This window comes from Rhipicephalus microplus, chromosome 2, assembly GCF_043290135.1.
Source record: "Rhipicephalus microplus isolate Deutch F79 chromosome 2, USDA_Rmic, whole genome shotgun sequence".
In the NCBI taxonomy this organism is placed as follows: Eukaryota; Metazoa; Arthropoda; class Arachnida; order Ixodida; family Ixodidae; genus Rhipicephalus; species Rhipicephalus microplus.
In genome coordinates, this window is record NC_134701.1 from 79,975,778 (window position 1) to 79,994,396 (window position 18,619).

The following is an 18,619-nucleotide window of genomic DNA, read 5'->3' on the forward strand; positions in this document are numbered from 1 at the left end:
AACGCATGTTATGTAGAGCTGAAAACGACGAGCGCGAAGTTGCCTTAATGTCGTGAGGTAAATCCTGATTACATACAAGGGCGCGTAGATAAAGGTCTTGAATTACTGAACACCGACTGCGTTTTTAAAATGTATTGATATACGTGCAGTAAAACAAAACTAAACATATTTCGGATCTTCTCGTGAGTAAGCGAAGCGTGGCCACCGCGCTCGACCGTCGGACATGTGCGCGTAGTGTAGTGAATGTGCAATATGACGGCCAATTTGGTGGTAGCGGCACTGGTTCGTGTGCAGATGGCACATTTTTTGCTGCCACGGTCACGTCTTTTGTGTGCTGCGACCGTTCTCTGCCCCACACAATCCTCTTTACTGTGCTTGCTTGCTGACCCAAAAGATTTCTTCTATCTTAACCAGAGGAAGCCTCCGGTTTGCTACTCTCCGCCAATGAAGGAGAAAGGGGATTTAAATTAATGAATGTGAAAACTGAGGTTGTCACCTGCCACGACGGCAGGTGACAAACCTCAGTTTTAACTTGCACTGTCGAAGTACCTCACAGCAAGATAGTCTGCTGTGTTGTAGTTTCATGCTTGTATTAAAAGCCAGACATTGCCTCTGTTATTCACTTATCCCGTCTCGATCAGTGAGACGGGATAAATGAAGGAGGAAAAAAAAAATTTTGGTTAGGCCATCGTCGCGTCCTGGCCTGCCTTACGCTCAAAACCTTTTTTCATTCATGGATAAAGAAAAAAAACATCACTCGTAAGCAAGCTGGTGCAGCTGTAAGGCTATCGGTCCTCGTGAATGAGATATGTGACAAGTTACAGTTGCAAATTAGTGGCAAGCGTGCAAGTGACCATACACGGTGTAGAAATTAACTGGCAAGCTGCTTGTTGCAGAGTTAAAGTGCAGGAGGAATTTCGTAATTACGGGGTGTTCTGATCTATGGTCTGAAGCACCGTACATACTGGCGAGCCCTCGATGGACTCGAGGTCCGAGACAGATAAGGGGCCGTTTCTTTTAAAGGTGATAGTCTTTCTTGGGGACCTTCAACGCCAAAATTTTGGTTTGTCTGTACATTTGTCTTTTTGTGCGCAGTAACAATCCCTTTAATGGCACCAAACGGCCAACCCCATCTGCAGCGCCCACCAATATTGCTCAAGTTTCCGCTTTCATACTTGTGCGACTGTCAATGAGGCACCACAACACATCGACGTTTTGTGCAGGACGCTCCTGCTGAAAATTCACAGCATGTGATGATCGCCGGGAATTCGAATTTAAATGGATGCACTGAAGCAAACAGAGAGGGTAAGAGGTGACAAGAGGGTTGCAGTATAGGGACGTTCCCAGGACGTAAGCTGGAAGCAGTCTCGAGGCGAGCGCGAAACTCCAAGCTACAGCTGATGGATGAAACCTCATGTTAATTGCAGGTGGTTTAAACGATGTCTTAAATGAAGATACTGCAGGACTAGCGACCACACTGGCGAAAGGGATCAATGACATGCGCGCTATTTCTCCTCTGGTACAGGTAGGGGCATGCACGATACTGGAAGTGCCGGTGCGTAACAGCAACCTGCAAGAAGCGGTTTTCAATGCAAACCAAGAGATATGGCGGATGAGTTGAGAGAAAGGCTTTGAGGTGGTGTAAATTAACAGAGGTGCATAGGTGAGGTCGTTTTCAAAGAGACAGAATTCACTTCGATGGGAGGCTAGGTCATGAGGTGGGCTGGCGACTTGCAGGATGCGCAATAGCTTTTTGGGAGGGCACGTGGGACCTTTGGGGTCCAGGATAGCTAGTAACGAGGAAAACAACTAGAGGAACTCTTAGACAGATACGATTCCAAAGTGGCACCAATATCTAAGACACGTAGAGTCTGGGGCAGAAATCGACGTAGCCGTGAGGGTCGAACCAATTCAGACGTAGGGTACATTAACATAAAGCGTGGCTGAAATAGGCTGAAGTGGGAAGAGAGAGAAGAACAGCTAAGGGAGAAGAGGCCGATGGTATAAGGTTTTGCAGAAACACATCTTAGGGACATGGGACAACGTCCTAACAATCCGGACTACGCGTGGGAATATTGTAATAGAACCGAAGGCAGAAGAAAGGGGGGGGGGGGGTATTGGGCCATTCATTCATAGAAGTACAGACTGGCAAAGGGTCAAGCAGGAGTGCAAGGAACACTGATGGCTAAAAGGGAGGGTGGCAGGGCAAATGATGCTCTTCGGTTGTGTATACTTGTGGACAGGGGCAAAAGCCAGAGAGGAAAACCAACAAATGGTGCAGTGCATAGAAAATGACATTGACGATCTAGAAGAGTGCGAAGTAATTATATTAGGAGATATGAATGTACACGTAGAAGATGTGGATGGATATACTGACCCAAGAGGCAGAATGCTAATGGATATGTGTGAAACGCATGATTTAACCATTTGCAACAGCACCGAGAAATGCGAAAGGCAGATAACATGGGAGATGGGAAGGCTGCAGTCGACGATAGATTATGCAATAATGTCACATAGTATGTATGATCAGCTAAAAGTGATGAGCATAGATGAATATGGGTCCAGAAGCTTAGGTAGGTAGTGATCACAAACGTATCAAACTGAGTTTTGGAAGAGAAATGAAATTGGAAAGACGGCATTACGAGCAACCACATGGTAATATTTATTCAGAAAGGCAAATAGAAAGAGCAATCAGAGAGATTGAGAAAATAATCACTGAGGATAATAAAACAGAGTGGACGTACACAAATCAAATTCGATTGTTTGAGTTAGAGCTTGCTAAGCTACGAGTCAAATCAACCGGGAAAAGCAGACACAAACCCAAGAGCTGGTGGGATGATGAAGTCAAGAAAGCCATAGTAAGACATCGGGAAGCCTCCAGGGAACACTGGTATGCTAAACTGAGCTGCAGAATGGACGACGAGAGTGGGAACGAGACTGGGACTGGGACAACGAGAGTGGGAAAGTGCAGAGAAAAGGGTTCCTAATAGCACATCAACAGGCCCTGATGGCATCCCAATCATGCTAATAAAGAAACTAGGACCAAACTCCAAGCAAACATCAAGAGAGGCAGCGAGCGAAGTAACAATGGATGGTGAAGCTCCCAATAGGTGGAAACTAAGCAGGATGAGCATGATCTATAAAGGAGAGGGGGACAAAGCTGATATAAACAACTACCGTCCTATAACAGTGACATCAGTAGTTTACAGGCTGGTGATACAGATAGTAAAGGAAAGACTACAGACATGGGTACAGAATGAGGGGGTGCTGGGAGAAATACAATATGGGTTTTGTAAATTAAGGATGTTGGAGGACAATCTGTTTTCATTGATGCAGTGTATTGAAATAGCGAAAAAGAACACAAGCCCCTGTAACTGAAATTTCTTGATATCAAGGGAGCTTACGATAGTGTGATTCAAGAGGACTTGTGGGGAATACTAGACACACTAGATGTGGAAGATGAAATAACTATATAATCTTCTAAAGGATATCTATAAATATAACAAGGTAGTTATTAAATGGATGTCTCTTGTCTTCTTTGTTATTTATGCTGTATCTACAGGGACTAGAAGCCAAATTAGATGGGGGGGGGGGGGTTGACTTGGCTTCAGCCTCTTATTTGCCAAGCAAGGAAAACACATTGAACAGTCATTACCAGCATTGGTGTAGGCAGATGATATAGTATTAATAGCTGACAACAAGGAAGATCGGCAGGGATTTTTAGACATCTGTGGCAATGAGGGAGATATGTTAAATTTGAAGTTCAGCAGGAAAAAAATCGGCAATCACGATTTTTAATGGTAACAAACGCAGTGAGCAAAAGATACAGGAAGTCAAGCTAGAAATAGTAGATAAATACAAATATTTGGGCATGTAAATAACAGGGCTGAGTATCTAAGGGAGCACGAAAGATACGTAATGACTAAGGGCAACAGGAATGCAGCTGTAATGAAAAATAGGGCACTGTGGAACTACTATAGGTATGACCTTGTGAGAGGGATTTGGAAAGGCTTCATGACCTTGGGTTTGACGTTCGGCAGTGCGGTCTTGTGCATGAAATCAGAAGTTCAAGCAAGATTGTACATTAAACAACGTGGCATAGGTAGACAGGTAGACTTACTTTGGGAGCACACGGGAATACCCCAAATCAGGGGGTACAGGGTGACATAGGATGGACATCGTTTGAGCGCAGGGAAGCTAGCAGCAAGATAGAATTTGAGGAGCGATTGAGAAAAATGGGAGAGGAGCATTGGGCTAGGAAAGTTTTCAGCTACTTGTACATGAAAAATGTTGATAATAAATAGAGGAAGCAGACTCGAAAATTGTCAGGCAAGTATTTAGACTAAACAGCAGAATACCAAGCCAAAAGGAAACACTGGTTAAAAAGAAGGTGAAGGAAACAGAGAGGGACATGTGGAAGATGGGAATGCTTACAAAATCATCACTGATGTAGACCTACTGAACTTTTAAGCTGGAAATTGCATGGAGAAAGATCTACAGTAATTCTCGGGGTAGTTTTCTACTTTTCTAGGCTAGAACGTGAGTATTGCGGACCAAGACGGACCGAGCAAAATACGAAGGGTGGTAGTGGTTAGAAAAGAGAAAAGGCATCTAATTTCTGCAGCCCGTTAGGGAGCACGGCGCAGTACCTAAAAATTACGAAGGCACAGACACGGTATGTAGTGCGTTTGGAGAGAAGGGAACGGCTGAAAATTTGATAATTTTCTGTAAAGGGCTCCACCCTATAGTCGAAGATAATGGCACCGAATTTTTCAAATCATTGGCGTTTACGAACAGTGAAGGCAAAATAAACTTTACACGGGTAGAAATAACCAGGAGGAGGCTGACTGATTGGTGGCTACAATCGAAATGCGAGTGAAACTCAATCCTTAAACACACAGTGATAGTATTTAACTTTATAGTTAGGTAGCGTGAGTCACCGCCCAATCTAACGGGCACAGCCGGATACATTCATCCATCTGTCCATCCTCAATGCGCTCGTTCGCTTTTGCTGCACTAATCGAGATTCTCTAACGCAGCGCTTCCAGAATACAATTCACTGATTATCTCGCGCAGAACATCAAATAAACGTTTTATTCACTCTCTCCACACGCAAGACTATTGTCTTTTGACGACATTTGCAGTGAAACATGCAGATTCGGGGGACAATTTTTAAAAGACAAAGTCATCCAAGTCTAGCCAAAATCTGAGCGCTTCATATGTCATGGCAGACGACGCTCGAGATGGGAAGTCCGCCTCCAGCGCATTGTCCAGTGTGTTTGCGGAAATATCCCAGCTGCGTACGCGCGAAGCCACGGACATCACACCGTCAGGTAAGCGCGCACGCGGTAAATGCGCGTTGCTGTTGCGACGCGATGTGGCGATGTTTACGGCGCGTGAGCGATGACGGGCTGCTCTCTCGTGTCCCGTGACTCAGTACAATAACGCCCGCCGGGAGGCTCGCGAAGCAATTTGCGACCGCAGGAAGTCGTTATGCTTGCATCGTCGGCGCGACGATTTTGTTGGGAAACACGTTCGCTACGTGTGCCCGAATCGAGAAATGATCGCTAGCATGCATGTGATTGCACAATCGTAAGCGTGGAGGTACTTTTAACTTGGTGCTCTGCGTAGAGGCCTTCGCATGACGGGAATAGTGCATTGGCGCGTTGAAGGAATTGAACAGAACTGAGAATAGCGATACTGACGTGGTATGCGGCCAGTTTTCCATATCGCTCTGTGAGGGAAGCAAGTACGCATCCGGCGATTCTGCTTCCGAGATGAAAACAAATGTTCCAAGTTTTCCCCAGTGCCTGGTTGCATGCACTTGCTATCAGATTTAGGTTAATACTAAAGTCATTCTTTGATGCACTGATTATCATCGTTCATTCCCTTGATGATGATGCCATACATCGCTTGAGCAAAACTGGAGAAAAAAAGAAAAAAAAAAACATCACTCACTTGTAAGCAAGCTGGTGCAGCTCTAAGGCTATCGGTCCTCGTGAATGAGATATGTGATTTTCAGCCCTTGGCAGGGTGCGAGTGCAGTTCGATTAATGTTTTGTTACTTGTCCACTCATATGGTCAGAACAAATTGGCACATTATATCCCATACGTAACTATGACCTGAAAGTGGGCATAACCATTTTAAATGTTTGTCACTGCTTCTGCATTCAACACGTATATCGTATTGAATGCAGAAGTAGTGACTAACATTTAAAATGATCATGTGCACTTTGAGGTCACTGTTACGTATGAGATATAGTGTGCCAATTTGACAGAATTAGTAGTGTGGATAAGGTAAATGTCAAATAGTAGTGCACATTACAAATTGGTGGCTAAAATGGCACACATTAACATGACGATTATGTGAACACTTTTGCCAATTGGCCTGGTGTGAGACCGATAGCGGCGCTGCGAACGGTGCTTGTATGACATCAGTTTGGGAATTCGTGCGTTTTCGTTTTGAAGCCTGGCGCAGTATAGAAAGCGCTGTGCATGATAAAACTCGACAAGGAAGCAGCTCAGTTGGTTATATGATGTGTGGTGGCTACCGTCGCGGTTCGAACAACCGTGGGTCTCCGCTTTTAACTCATTTTGAAAGCACAACTCTTTGTTTCATATAACTGCATTTGGCCACTTGTCTCCGCGGCAAGTGGTGCACAATGTTAAATGTTAAAAGGCCTGTATCGATTATGTTAACTACATTATATTGCAATTTTATTGGTCTTCCCAGGCTCATGAATAAAATATGAATTTATACTCCACCTCTCCAACATGCAGTCTTATGTTGTAATGGAAATACAAATTTTAATGTGGACATATATGAGCGCACAAGGTAGAAGGAAGGAAGCACTTGACAGAAAAAACACTCAACAAGGAAGGAGCTTTCTTCCTTCTACCTTGTGCGCTCATATATTTCCACATTATGTTGTACCAACTGGCCCAGCATTTCACTTTATTCAACAAATTTTAAAGCTGTAAAATATTTATGGTCTCGTTTTATTAACAGGAATAATGAAAATTCGTGCTGCTGCACTTAAATATTTCTTTATTAAGTTAAGAATGGTGGCAACATTAAATATTCAAACTTGTTCCGAGTTATAACGAGATTCCTAATTTAGAAACATTAACATAATGCAAAATGCAATGTGAGCTCTACAGCAACTGCAGACAAGCAGTGAACACAAGTTACACGAAGACATTGCCTCATCCTGATTTGCACGAACAGCAAGCATTCGCCATTTCGCTGCAGTTGATCACAACGGAGAGGTTGTGCGGCATGGTCGCTAGTCTATTTGTTTGCAGGACGGGAGCTTCGATGAGGATGTGGTGTCTATTGACAGCCTTGACCGCGCATTCAACAACGTGGCCTGCATCGTACACTGCCTCGCTCTCTATGAGACACCGTGGCGTTTCACAAGCTTTGTTTACATTCTTGTAGATGCTGGAGAAAGGCGTGGTTACTGAATTATTGAAAAAAAACACCCAAACAAACTAGTATCATACGACAGAAAATGTGATAACAAGCAAAAACATGCGTACACATAGTATACACTTTCTTATCTGCAATGCCGCCGTTGGCTAAGGTGCATTCAACGGCCATCCGGGGGCTTCCCTGGCCCTGTCAATTGGGCCGCAGCTAAAACAAGATTATAATCACACGAAAACAGTTGTTGAAGGCGTTCGTTGACCCTCGCAAAGCTGTTAGTTCGACGAAGTTTCCTTCTGGAGCAGGCAATCTGCGTGCAGGAGCTGCAGTGCGGTTGAAAATGGCGTCCTCAAATTAATGTCACTGACAAGAGGGCACCACTCCAAGATCTTGAGTTCATTACTTTACTTGTTTTTGTTGTGTCACTCGGTCAACTATAAAGAATGAATGAAGTCAACATGTGGGCAGCTTTGCACAAACTGTACTGGAAAGTTGGCATCTTATTGTGATATTGATATGCTAGACAACAAAACAAGCAGTGATGGAAGTGCTGCTCCAAACTGCTCCAAAAGAGAAATGCTGCTCCAAAGTGCTATATTTGCTAGTAACTGCTCTAATCCTGCTCCAAAATGGTGTTGCCGAACCAAAAAGAATGAAGTTGAATTATGGGACCATCCCGTGAGCATAAGCAAAACCAAAAGCAAGCGCTATACACTATCATCCTAGTATGCTACTCAGTGGCGTAAATCCAGAAAAATCTCAAGGTGTGACACATACCAGGCCATGGTGTCCAATTCGTATTTTTAATATGGGTTGTATTTTTGTTGATATAGGAATTAAATCATGCTTTCAAGTAAAATCAAAAAGAAAAACGAGAATGGGGTCCGAGCTCGAGCAATTGCATTGTTCTATCCAGTCTTTTTTTTTTTTTCACCTTTTTTCGATTTCCATAGTTCACACAGCTGAGGGGCATTTACCACAGGTTTGCAGTAAAAGATAACAAGCTTTTTAAAAAGTTGATTGTGCTATACTTAACTGTGAACTCAATTATACTATGTGCTAATCAAGTGGGACACTTCGAGTGTCCTCCTCCGCAGCTTGAACACCACGAAAGTTCAGACTCTCTTGACCCCCCCGCCCACGCCCATGATTTACGCCAACTATACTGCTTGTAATATAGCTGCATGCTAACATGCAGCATGTTTAATAATAAATATAAATATTTATTAGATGCTTAAGTGATGTTTTAGACTTCAGAGGTCATTAGGAACATTCATTTGCTCTAGAAATGCCAATAGTAACCCTAAGCTATAGCATTTTTTTTTTTGCTCCAAAGACACTTGAGCCTGCTTCAAAGCACCATTTTTTCTGCCCCAGAATCTGCTCCAAAAAGCTAAATGTCGCTTCCATCACTGAACAAGGCTACAAGTCACTGATCGGAATAACAGAGGAGATTATACACTAGCACACCTACAACTTGACTACATGTAGTTTTCAATTTTACCTCCAAATTTTTATTTCTCAGTTATCAGCTATTTTTTTTATTTATTTACATATACTTCCGGCCCTCCTCCGGCCCATGCCGTAGTGAAACACAAGATTACAATCAGATCATGCATAGTTATACACTGAATAGCTTGGCATAATTAAAATAATATACAAATAATAGGTACACAATTGGAAAATGATATATATGTTTGTTCATATCGATTCATGACAGACAACAGAATTTCACAAATGTTTTTTTTATTATAAACAGGTCATGTAAATCATACACAAATCAAAGCATTTTTAATTTACAGCGCTTTTATCAGGAAGATTTAAACTTTTGACATGTCTCGTAGATGAAGCCGTCGAGGCAGCATTTACTGCTTCCACAGATAATGTGTTCCAGTAAAAAAAAATCGCGAGTAAGAGCGAACTTGTGGGCAATAATGTGGCTGTGTGGCTGCTGGACAGTTTCATGATGATTCGTCCTTAGTGAAACTTTTGAAGGTTGCTGAAGATAGCATTCCCCTGGTAATGTGTAGTCCCCGTGGTAAAGTTGGTAGATGAATTTTAATCTGGATACTATCCTGCCTTGCCCAAGTTTTGGTAGTCTTGCCTTAATACGTAGAATTGTTACACTAGCCTGTCAGGAGTAAGCGGAATAAATAAAGCGTAGAGCTAAATTTTGAACCGTTTTAATTTTGTTAATCAAATAATGTTGCCAAGGGCTCCAGATAAAAGCTCCAGCTATAGCGTAACTTAGCTGTGAACATGATTTATACTTACGAATTTCACAGCCAGTTGTTACTTTGTGGACTTGTGTAGCAACGGTTGTTTTATAAAGAATGGGAGAACATTGTATTCGGAGAAGCTGAGAGGTCGGCTTGCAGAACACCCACATACTTGCCAGCACACATCTGAATGTTTGTGTTAAGAGGCCACAGAATTTGTTTGCCGTGTCAATCAGGTGTCGTCACATGTCGTGGAGTAACGTGCCCTACGGTGAAAATCTAATCTCTAGGCTTTTGAACCCCGTAGCTTTGCTGTCTGCCTAATATATGTGCATACACACCTGGTGGAAAAAGTTTATGGGATGCGGCCTCCACTGCAAACGCGAATTGCCGTTGTTATACTCGGAGATAACTTTTCTTGACAGCACTGTAGAAGCTTCGGAACCAAAGCACATGTCTGCTGCCATCCCTAAACAATACCATCTAAGTTGACTGATAATTTTCTTATTTGCCTTGTTGAAATAAATTATGCTTTATTTATTATGAGACTCAAGCAGTTGTGGGTGGTTGCTGGTAAAATACAGTTTTTGCTCATGTTGCAATAATGCCTACCTTTTCTTTCTGTTTCATAGGCAGCACCACTTTTTCAGCACGTTCGCTATTGAAAGTAAGCATGGCATCCATGACATAGTGGGTCATTGTGTCGCTGCAAATGTGCTGCTTAGTTCAAGAAAAATATAGGTACTCATAATATAGCACTAAAATGTACACTAAACAGTCCTAATGTTTCTCCTGCTCACATTTTCGTTATATATAACTTTCTAAATGTGCTAACAATGTGAGAGAGCAAAACCGAAATCAGCCGCAAGCTGCCATACTTGCGGCGCTACTCAGATGTGCAGAAGCCTCGCCTCCACAGTCCTCTTTCAACTGGCAGGATAAGTTGTCGCTGAGTATAGTAAATGATGCTTCTGACAGAATGTGTTACAGCGCATGGTGGCAATAACTACTACAGGCTAGAAGACCTAATTTAAAGCTGTATTCCAAGACAAAGCGTTAACATAGCTTTTTCAAAAATTTGGCCTTCCATAAGTTTTTGCTGGAGGGTGTACTGCCGGTGCATCTTGGTGCTTTATGTGCCTTATTTTGTCCCCCACGCATATACACAAAAAAGTGAACTTTCTTTTGTGTATGCCTTGAGGCTGGAGTGCTGGCTGGTTATGCAAGCCTCCTCCTCGCCTTGCCTCTGATTGTCATCTTGTATTACCTGTGCCTGTACAATTTTCTCCTTCCAATGTCGACTGTCCTTGTGAGTCGATAATGGACAGCTTCTGCATGTATTTCTTACTCAGGCTTCGTTGTTGTCACGAGCGCGAGCTTTTGGATGGACATCTTCATCCGACACTTTTTGTGCGCCGAAGGCTCGGACCAGCATGACGACCTCGTGTTCTTTGTGAAAAAGACAGCATGCAAGGCGTCCCGACGCTACGTCCCACGACTGGAGGTGGGTGTGGCAACACTGTTGAAAGAGGCTGCTTTTGTCATTTTTAATGTTCCAAGTTCCTCACGTGGAGCTCCTGGTGGCAAAAATAGCGGAAGCTGTACGTTTTGTAGTGATCTCGCAAGATAACATTTCAATTTAATTGCTTTTTCAAAGAAACTTTTCCTTACACAAAAAGATTATGTGTGTCGTATGACCTATGATCCCTCATGTTCATTTACTGTTTCAATAAAAATAAGCAAGGTTTTGTTCCTTATTCCTCAGCAAGCTCAGGTATGTACAATTTATTGACATTCTTTTCCTTATTAACCTGCTTTTCATATTTTGAAATCAGAATTTGCATTTAGCATTCATTACACATCATGATGGCCCGATCCAATGCAATAATTTGTACTGATATGGTTAACAGTAATTACAAATGGCATATTATTATGTGCATAATAATTATCTATATTTTGTGCATATAAAATGATAAGGCTTCTCCAAGAAGCATCAGTAGGCAGGTGTAAAAGGGGCACCTGTCCCTCTCAAGGCACACCAGCACATAATTGTGTCAGACAAGCTGATCCAACACTCCCCTTTTTCTGGCAGTGATGAAACACGGGTTTGCACCCTCTAAAAGAAAATTTAGCTAACGCCCATGCCAGGGAGTCTCAAAGCTAGACGTGTCTTATATGCGACGGCACATTTCTGTCTATTACAACTTTTTTTAGTGTCATCACACAGCCCAATTTTCTGCCATTGTTGACTTCACATTTATCCCTCTGGCAGCCATCATGTTACTTTAATAGACTACCAGTGATCTGTTCTGTATTTCTGCTGACATGTGAATCCATCGGCCATGGTGTGTCACTTTTAAGAAGGTGTATTTCCGGTTCCTAGCCGCAGTGACTGCACATTTGAACGAGGGTGAAATGCAAAGCCACCAACTGCCTACGCCTAGATTCTAGTACACGTTTCATCAAGCATGACAGCTGGACTTCAACTATCGGAAGCCCAACTGCCTTGTACCGCTACACTTGTGAATATAAAAGCAATTCTCGGTGAAACTGGTAAAAGTGTGCTCCCAAATGGCATCTGCACCAGCCGCATCTAGAAAGAATGGCTCTTGCAGTGTAGCTGAAGGCAATATCAACAACTGCCACAGCTGCTGTCTACAACCATGCTGCTTGGCTTTGTTGGCAAAAGCGTGCGCCTAGTTGCACTGGCATCGCCACCAATGGGCACTGGGGCAATTTTTTCACCAGAAAATTTCAAATTTTGCATATGCATAGTTACACGCACGCATACAAACATATGTATGAATGTGCACAAAGTATGGTTGCGTGCATGAACACACACAAATTGTAATCTCGAGCAGCAGCTGTTACAGACAACACTGGCAGCAGTGGCGGACAACTATGGCATCAAAATCAGCTCTTGTGATCCCATAGCAGTTTTCACTTTATAACTGCTTAGCCAATAGAAATGCTTTCATGTTCTCATTTTAAAGGAACATGCTTAGGGATCCTCTGCCGCTTTCTTCATGGCTGCATCGTTGTAGCGGTAACTACATGTGAACCTTGGAATGGTGTGGCCATATTAAACCAGCAATCTCCCTCTCCCCAGACCACCGTGCAGGTTTTTCGTCGAAATTCCAAGAAGCTTCCCATAGCAGACTTGGATCTTCACTGGGAGGAGACGGTCTACCTGAACCTTATCGTTCAGCAGCTCGAGTACACGCTAACGGCAGCAGCGTGTCTGCGTACGGGAAACCAGCATCTGCAGGTGCTGCGGCGACGTTCTCAGGTGGGCCACTATATTTATTTATTGATTTATTTAGGAAGACTGCAGGGCCTTGAAAAGGCCCAGACAGCAGGGGAAGGTACAAACAAATAGTACAAATTGTGCAGGTGTCAAAAATAACATACTAACATTTGAGCGAATCTACCAGTAAGTAAACAGGCACTGATTAAATGTGAAACAACGAAAAAGAATATAAAATATGAAAAAATCAACAACACGTTTGATTTAAGCATCTGTTTGTTAAGCTATTCTTATCATATTCGTCATTGTTTATCGTGCATGCTTCACAGGGTAGTTACTACAAAGCTTGCATGACCTTCTACTAATGCCCTCAAGGCTTCATTCTGACCTGCACAGATGTCTGTTTGTGTATTTTCTTTCAACTCATTATAATGAGATTTATGTGTGTAGCGACTCGATTTGCTGCGTAATCAGTCACTTTTGCACTAAAAAATAAGCCGAACCACAAGCATTACATCCAGGCACGATTCAGTGGTTGACTGCGTGCATTACAAGAAAAGTAAAACTATTCTTTCGGCACTGCTAACAGAATTTAAAACAGGGCAATCAATCTAAGTCAATGTGGTCATTTGATGTTGGTCATTTGATAGAGAAGATAGACAGAAGAGAAGAAAAATGCTGTCCACTGTTTGCAGAGATGCTGGTTGTTATTGAAAGACTGTGCCACACACCTTTCTTCTTTATGTTCTTTCTACTTACTTGTCAGCTGTGTGAGGTTTAATTGGGATCTGGTCCATATAACCGCTAAAATTATGTTGCGTATTTTGTAACATCTCATCGTGGCCAAAGCATGTTTGGTAATGTCGATTTGTTTGCACATGGCATATTTGTAGAAGGAAAGTTTTTCAGGCCCAAAGAAAATGAAACAACTAGCTTTAGATAACTAAGTTTGGAAGACAACAAATATATCTCATGGGAACGTAAGCAAAGTATTACATAACAAGAACAACTCTATCCCTTTCACTAGAAAGAAGAAAAATCTACCAGATATGTATACTGAAAAAATTTTGCACTTAGTTTGTAGAACATCTTTTTTTAAATAAAACTGTACCGTTCCTTCAATTCAATGAGGTTTCTTTATTTCGCCAATTGTGTAAAGAAAGATAGCTCGAAAACGGCTTGACTGCATGGCAATACAACGAAAGCAGCGAAAAAAATGAAAGCTGAGACAGAAAAAGCAGAATGGACAAGGTGACTGCCGTATGAAATCTCAAAGAGGAATTGCTGTCCTCAAATATGTGTTACTAATAGGAGAATGTGGACTCATTCCTTGCCTACAGCAGGTAATCTTTTGTTTCTTTTTATTTATTCAACTTGTCCTGCATTAGTTCTTTTGACCCAGTTCACTCAAAATTTTTCTGCCGTGGGACAGCGCTTCCTGTCTTCCGGTATGACTAAAAGCTATCACAGTCCATCTTGATGAATCAGTGGTTAAGGCACTCAGCTGCCGACCCAATGGTTGCGGGTTCACTCTCGATCGCATTTTGGTGGAGGTGGAAACGCCATGTACGGTGCGATGTCAGTGCACATTTAAGGACACCGAATGGTCGAAATTTCTAGAGGCCTCCTCTACAATGTCCGTCGTAATTGTCTCGTGGTTTTGGGACGTGAAGCCCCAGATATTATTACTAACAGTTTTTACCTTCTATGGTTATACGAAGATGGGTAGGTGCCGTCACTACAGTGTGACTCACTCCATTCTTTGTCACAACTACAACTTGTAACACTTCTTTTAAGTTTGTTTAATGATGAACCTCTTTATGAGTGACGTGTACGAAGGAGTGATTCTTGTCTTTTCTATGAGTTGTTTCTGATAAGTGAGGTATTGCACTACGCATTTTCTTATAAACCCTTACTTTTATGCAGCACATTGGTCTATCTCACACCCCAAGTGTATGTTATATCAGTGTTCCTTATAAAGGTGTTCAATAATTCTTGACCAGCTCTAGGAACTTGTCTTCTGCATTAGCGTTATCAACGGGTAGTTTGGAAGGCTCACTCATCGGCTTGGTGTCCCTTCCAGCGTGTGTATGCGTCCCCCACACGTCACAGCATGGAGGACAAGGGAGACACCGAAGAAGTGGCTTACCCAGACATCTTCTTCGCTGTTGACAACTATGAGGAGGTGAGAGTATCGCCACAGTCGGCGCTCCGTTTTGTAATTGCAGCAAACTATGGATTTATCATAGGATTCAATGTATTAGGTACATTTTGTTTAGGGTACGGAGCATTTGTGTCTGTTTTATGCAAAAGCATCATTGCGGTGTTTTTTTTTTTCGTCTAAAAAGGCCAAGATCACCTTAAATGAAACCGAGAAAATATACTTTTTCTTTTGCTATTGGCCATATGATTGGGCCTTCTCCAACAATTTTTCGCCAGTCTACTCATGTTACCGAAATAACTGAAATATGTATTTTGGCTAAAATCGGCATAGCCTGCTATTCTTGGTTTTCAGGAGTAAAGCTTGTAGTTCACGCTTATAGATTAAAATATTTCGTTTCAGCTTCATCCATCTTCTAAAAAGGGGTAAATCAGAATGATTGGATTGGATAAACTTTTATTTGGTCCTCCAAAACACAGATCACCGTGTTGTGGGCAGCTCCCACGTGGGGACTGAGATGCCGAGCTCCTCAGCCGCCTCGCGGGCTTGGTGGACAGCCCAGAGCTGATCTGCCAAGGATGAGCTGCAGATTGCCACCTCCCATCAGAGTGAACAAACTACGGTTAAACCTGCTTATAATGAACTCTTTGATATTACGAAGCTTTTCTATTCTCCGTCATTACTCCATAGATGCACATGTATTTGCGACCTCTATGTAACAAAGTGGGAGACATCCTTGATATAACGAATTTTCACCATGGACAATTTAGCAATTTTGCCCCAGATTTTATCATTTTCGCCCAAGCAGGCATCTTCCGTGGTTGCCTTACCACTGCTTAAACTTGAAGCAACGGTGGCACACTCTCAAGCGAAACTCTCAAGCGAGAGCGAACACTCGTTATTTCTCATGAAAGTTATGATGCATGGGGGCGTGTTATCAATTTGGACTTAATAGGGAATGTGGCGACGACGGTGAAAACTCATCGAGAGTGTCCGTACATTTGCTATCGCAATAATAGTGCAGTTTTTTGCTGTTATACGAATGTTTTGGGTGAGCTCAGTCTTTTGTTGCCCTTTTGTCTAATTTGTGCGCTTATTTTTGAATTTTTGTACTGAACCTGCATATAATGAAATCCTCTTTGTAAAGAATTTTTCGGGAAATTCGTCTGTTTCGTTATATCTAGGTTTCACTGTGTATAGCAATATTTCACGACATTATTAACACCATCTCTGTGCTTCCAGCTGGGCCATTCTTTGTTGCATGGGCATAATGGCGATGACCAGACTTAAAAATTGAATTGCAGGAGCACTGATATTGTGCAGTTTTGTGAACAAATCATCAGTTGAAATTAAGTGCTTATGCTGTAATCACCTGCCTCTGTCCTTGTGTGTGTGCGCCTAAGTGTTCTGCTATGTTGTAGATCGAGTGGTGCTTTCACGCAAAAGGCCCACCAATTCCGACTCTCGGCAGCATTTTCTCATTCTTGGCATTCATTGAAGAATTTTAAAGAATGTTCTTTTCTTTTTCTTTACTCTTTTTGCACCATTTCAGATCACTTCTTCATTAAGGAGTATATCGGTGCTCAATGTATCTTATTTTCACCAGTCTTCGATCTTGAATATACTGCATTGGAGCAAAAGGACACGATACTGTAGCACAAAACTTGTAAATAAACACCGAAATCTAGAAGAAAGTAGGACAGTTTGCCTCTTATTCTTTGCATTTGCCTCTTACTCTTTGCATTTAAGTTCTGCCCTACAGCACCATCTCCTTTAGCAAGTACCAACCTGCCCAGGAAAATCTCATTGGGCAAGGAAAGCATGATGGGGAAGCAACTAGGACACAGATGAAAGAATGCGACCGTGTTGGTTGTTTCAATTGTGATTTTAGATGCATTGCTGGTTTAATGGATCTCGCTCAGTCTGATTCAGGCAGATGCCAGATTCAGCTCATTTTTTTACTTGAAATTGTGCTTTGCAGTTGTTGTTACTATCAGAAATTGCCCTGTTTTGAATGTAATTGTTTTAAAAGTGAAAGATACTGAGATTCATTCTAGCGAAATTCGCCCCAGTTTTGGTTTCAGGATTTGGCATTTTGTAGAGAAAGAAAGCTCCACAGTTATTTTCTTAGCAAAGTAGCGACTGCGTAGAAGCATTGACCAGTTTTCTAGTTAGTACACTACGTTCTGTTTGAACCGAGCTGTCTCACACGAGTGACGGTACACGGCATAGAAATGTGTCATATTAGTTGACATAGAAAGGAACCATTTATTCTGGTGGTTGTGAACTGGTGACTCCTGAGCAGCACACACACATGTCATATTTGCTTTGGGGCCTAGTACAATCCCTAATGCCACAAGTGTGCGCAAGGTTGCCCTTTAGGGGGACGGGGAGCTGCCTCGCAGTGCCCTCCTCCTCCCTATCATGTCAATGTATGGGGCTGGCTTTATGCCTCCCCTTTCTTCCCCAGTGCGCCAACCTATGCTTAATCCTAACCGTGCGCATGACTCTTGGCACCACTGCTTCCTGGACAGTGTCACCCTGAGCGGTGGTCAATATTCCACAACACATTTTCTCTGAAGAACTGCTGACGTGAAATCGTCTTGTTATTTGTTTGTTAGATAGTTGCTGACCCTGTAATTGCCCCGCGAAGCTTCAGTTAGCTTGTGGAGTGACTCGTGACAGAGTAAATGCCCCCTTGCATTTCTCAAGGAACTGTTTAACTGAAATGGCCACATTTGGTAGCTTTCATAATCATTGTCCTGACTGCTGATGTCACAGTTTAATGAGAATGATTTTACAGCCTGCAATTACTGCACTGGGATGACTCACATGTGCTCAACCTGTTTGCAATACCACATGACTGCTACCTCTGGTTATGGTGATACCAACAGTTCTGTGTTTCATGTCTGAAGCCATGCAGCACAAAGCTCATGTAATTCTAGATGATGCCGGCGCATTTAACGAACTAAGTCTTTGTTAAGCCATTACTCTACTCGTAGTGCACAAAAAGAATTTGGACATTAAAATTTTCATGTCATGGCATCAAATAATAACAAGGATTTCACTTTTTAGGCCTTCCAAGGTCTGAACCTGCGGCCGGGCGAGTTGCTCTGCGTGGAGCTCTGTGCCCGTTGTCGTGATGGCCCCCAGGCAGCATTGCTGTTTTTAGGATGTGTGGCACACGAGCCCCTGGCGCGGACTCTAGCCCGTGCCGATGCCTCGTCATCTACGACACCGCGAGGTCGATGTCACTTCGTGTCTCTGAGGGGACCCCAAGGCAGGGGCCAGGCACAGGTGGCCCTCAGGAGGGCGACGACCGCACCCTCACAGGTCAGTTGCGTAGCGCATCTGGCCACGGCTATCCAAAGCAAGCAGTCCACACGGTGCATCAATCAAGCAAAATACCAGCATCAATTCATTTGCGTTGTCTCGGCCTTCTTTTCTTTAGAGGCTAGACAATGAAACCATAAATTTGTTTGATGGAGAAATTTTCAAGCAATTTGGACATTTAAATGAATATTACAGTAGTCCAATTCACACAACACAAATTGAAAATATTC

At 42.7% G+C, this 18,619-nt stretch overlaps 1 protein-coding gene across 1 annotated transcript in view; it reads left to right on the forward strand.

Moving 5' to 3' along the window:
* Positions 1 to 5,149: 5,149 nt before the first annotated feature.
* LOC119169847 (uncharacterized protein KIAA0930 homolog) overlaps positions 5,150 to 18,619 on the forward strand; it is a 30,193-nt gene continuing 16,723 nt past the window's right edge. Inside the window, exons 1-5 of the mRNA XM_037420858.2 lie at positions 5,150 to 5,333; positions 11,001 to 11,152; positions 12,758 to 12,937; positions 14,979 to 15,080; positions 18,132 to 18,389. Of these exons, the coding sequence (XP_037276755.2) occupies positions 5,225 to 5,333; positions 11,001 to 11,152; positions 12,758 to 12,937; positions 14,979 to 15,080; positions 18,132 to 18,389 (801 nt within the window). The 5' untranslated portion in view covers positions 5,150 to 5,224. The remainder of the gene's footprint in view (positions 5,334 to 11,000; positions 11,153 to 12,757; positions 12,938 to 14,978; positions 15,081 to 18,131; positions 18,390 to 18,619) is intronic.